We start from the raw sequence: 2770 nt of genomic DNA, 5'->3' as shown, positions 1-2770 counted from the left end.
GGCATGGTTGGGTGGGAAGGGGCATGGTTGGTTGCAGAGGGGCATGGTTGGGTGGACAACCCTATGGCCCTGGTCTACAACCGTTCAACGTCTGCTGAGCAGGAGCACACTTGAACCCAAGGTCACTCAGTGCAGGAAAAGCTCCGGCCAGGGGCACTCCAAATCACCCCGATGGGAAATCGCAGCACCGCTGCCTTCCCTGCAGCTCGCAGGCGTTGCCGTCCCAGCCCTTGAGCAGGACGTTTGAGATAAAGCAGCTTTAGAGATAAATCAGCTTTAGAGGCCAACATGGGAGCAACGTGGATGTGAACGGGGCTTCTTCCAGGAGAAACCACCTGTCCGCAGCCGGGGATCCCGCTCAGTACTGATCTTCCCCTTCTTCCCCCTGTGTCGCAGAGATCCAGGCCCAGCTCCGCATGGCGACGCACGGCGAAGGGGGCTTCACCGTCTTTGTGGGCCTTAACGGCTCGAGGGAAGAGCTGGGGCTGGAGCCCACCAACTACTACGTTTACCCAGGATGTGACCTGGATGAAATGTAGGTTGGGCTGCACCCCGGGCCTGCTTCGTGAAGCGTGAGGAGATCGATTCCTGGGCGGTGCCTCAGAAAATGCCCTCGGCAGAGCCTCGCTCCGTGGGATTGGGCCGTAACAAGCGCCGAGCGGGTGGATTTTCGCCAAAACCCACCTCGAGCCCCGGTTTTTCCCCGCAGGGTGAGTCGCTACCTGGCGTCTCCCAGAGAAGAAGCTGCCAAGAACATCCCCCTCCTCTTCATCACCTGCCCCTCGGCCAAGGACCCCACCTGGGAAAAGAGGTACCCAGGTAATGGTGGAAACCCAGCCCAGCACCTGGGAGTGGCTTGAAAACCTCATTGGGTTTTGGGTCGTTTGATGACGGCAAACGAGGGCTTTCTCCTCAAACAGCCATGGTCAAAGCTGCTGAGCAGGCTGCCCATGGGAAGTGGCCTTCGAGATAACGGGGTGAAGGATTTGGGACCACAGAGACCCGGGGACGTCGCAGGGGACGCACGGGGAGGGTTGGGTTTGTGGCACGGGGGTGGGCAGGGAACAACCAACCTCTTGCTGCAGGCAAATCCACGCTGGCCATCGTGACCTTCGCCAAATACGAGTGGTTTGAGGAGTGGAAGGACAAGCAGGTCCTGAAGCGGGGAGACGAGTACGAGGAGCTGAAGGGCACCTTTGTGGACACCATCATGCAGACCGTCTTCAAGCTCTACCCTCGCGTCGAGGACAGGGTGAGGAATCCCGGGGTTGGTGGCTCCTCCAGCTCCACTCCTGGGTCCTCTCTACCCAAGACGTAGGGATCTGCTGGACGTGAGGTCCACCGGGGCAGAGCGGCACCATTGCCTCTGCCTCCTGACCATGCGTGGTGGGGCCAGGTCCTCCAGGACCCAACTTGGCCAAAACCACCACCCAAGGGTCCACACGCAGCCCCGTCCCAGCCCGTACCCCAAGGAGACAGCACAGGGAGGCCCCCTACGCCATCACCCCCATGTTATCCCCCTGCAGATCGAGTACATCTCTGGGGGGACGCCCGTCACCAACCAGCACTACCTGGCCAGCCTGAAAGGGGAGTTTTACGGCATGGACCACGACATGGCGCGCCTGCAGGCCGAGACCATCGCCACTTTCAGGGCGCAGACGGCCGTCCCCAACCTCTACCTGACAGGTACCGCGGCCACCGCGTCCTTAGATGGGGTCACCTCTGGGGAGGGCTCAATTTGGGTGGAAAACCCTTCAATCCTGCAATGAAGTAAGGGGAGAAGCCGCTGCCATGCTGTGGGGTGATGCGAGAGCCCCTGGAGCACGTCGAAGTGGGGCTGCGTGGTCCCAGATTGAGGACGAAGCGGCTCCTGGATGCGGTCTCCCTGCCCAGTGCTGATCTGTGCTAACTGGGAGAAGGAAGGGCTCAAACAGGGAGGAGTTTGGGGGGTTCAAACCCAAGGGTTGGCGTGGTGGCAACTGGAAAGAGGATGAGGACGGGGATAGGGATGTCCCAACGCCATTGATGGGCACTTGGGGACCATGGGCAGCTCATGGGGGACCACGGTGCCACCGCCACCCCCCGCTCTCTTCCAGGGCAGGATCTGTGTCTGTCCGGCTTCATGGGGGCGCTGCAGGGAGCCCTCATGTGCGCCAGCGCCGTGCTGAAGCGCAACCTCTACGTGGACGCGGTGCAGCTGAAGAGGCGCACGCAGGCCGCCCGCGCCAAAAAGCTGGACTGACACCGGCCAGGACCCCCCTTGGCGCCCTGTCCCGCCACCCCTTTGCCCCCAGCGCTTTATGTCCCGCTTTCAGCCGCCTGTAGCTCATCCTCCAACCCAAAACCAAGGGGTTGCAGCCCGGGGAGTTGCTGTGCCTGTTTCCACCCAGTTTGCTTTGGGCCTTGCCCGCCACGTCCATTGCTCAGCATCACGTCCACCGCTCGTGAGTGGTCCCAGACGCCCTTTCGGGGCCAAATCCCTTCTCCCAGCAAAGGGGGACCCCAAGAGCTGCAGCAGTGGTCAGGAGAGGTCCAGGCAACCCCAAAAACCGGGCTGCACCAGAGGGTAAAACCCAACAGCTTCCACCAACGCCCACCATCGTTTGATCGCCACTGGTGTCCGATGGCCACTTGGACCATCACAACATCATCAACCTTCACCTGCACCCCCAAAACCCGGGGCCAAGGGGAGTGAGTCCTCATGGGGATGATTTTACCCCTTCAGACCACAGCTTTGGCACCGAGTTGGGCTCCTAAAGCTCCAGGTGGG

The 2770-nt window shown here is 61.3% G+C and overlaps 1 protein-coding gene across 1 annotated transcript; it reads left to right on the top strand.

The window, feature by feature from the left end:
* Nucleotides 1-396: 396 nt before the first annotated feature.
* LOC104538117 (putative all-trans-retinol 13,14-reductase) lies at nucleotides 397-2242 on the top strand (the record flags this gene model as incomplete). Its single annotated transcript, XM_010181199.1, has 5 exons — nucleotides 397-535; nucleotides 710-819; nucleotides 1086-1252; nucleotides 1527-1686; nucleotides 2097-2242. Coding segments are annotated over 5 exons (722 nt in total), but the record flags the coding sequence as incomplete, so codon positions are not given.
* Nucleotides 2243-2770: the final 528 nt, after the last annotated feature.

This window comes from Mesitornis unicolor, unplaced genomic scaffold (assembly GCF_000695765.1).
Source record: "Mesitornis unicolor isolate BGI_N332 unplaced genomic scaffold, ASM69576v1 scaffold49743, whole genome shotgun sequence".
In the NCBI taxonomy this organism is placed as follows: domain Eukaryota; kingdom Metazoa; phylum Chordata; class Aves; order Mesitornithiformes; family Mesitornithidae; genus Mesitornis; species Mesitornis unicolor.
The sequence above is the reverse complement of the archived record's forward strand: the minus strand, read 5'-3'. Positions and strand labels throughout refer to the sequence as shown.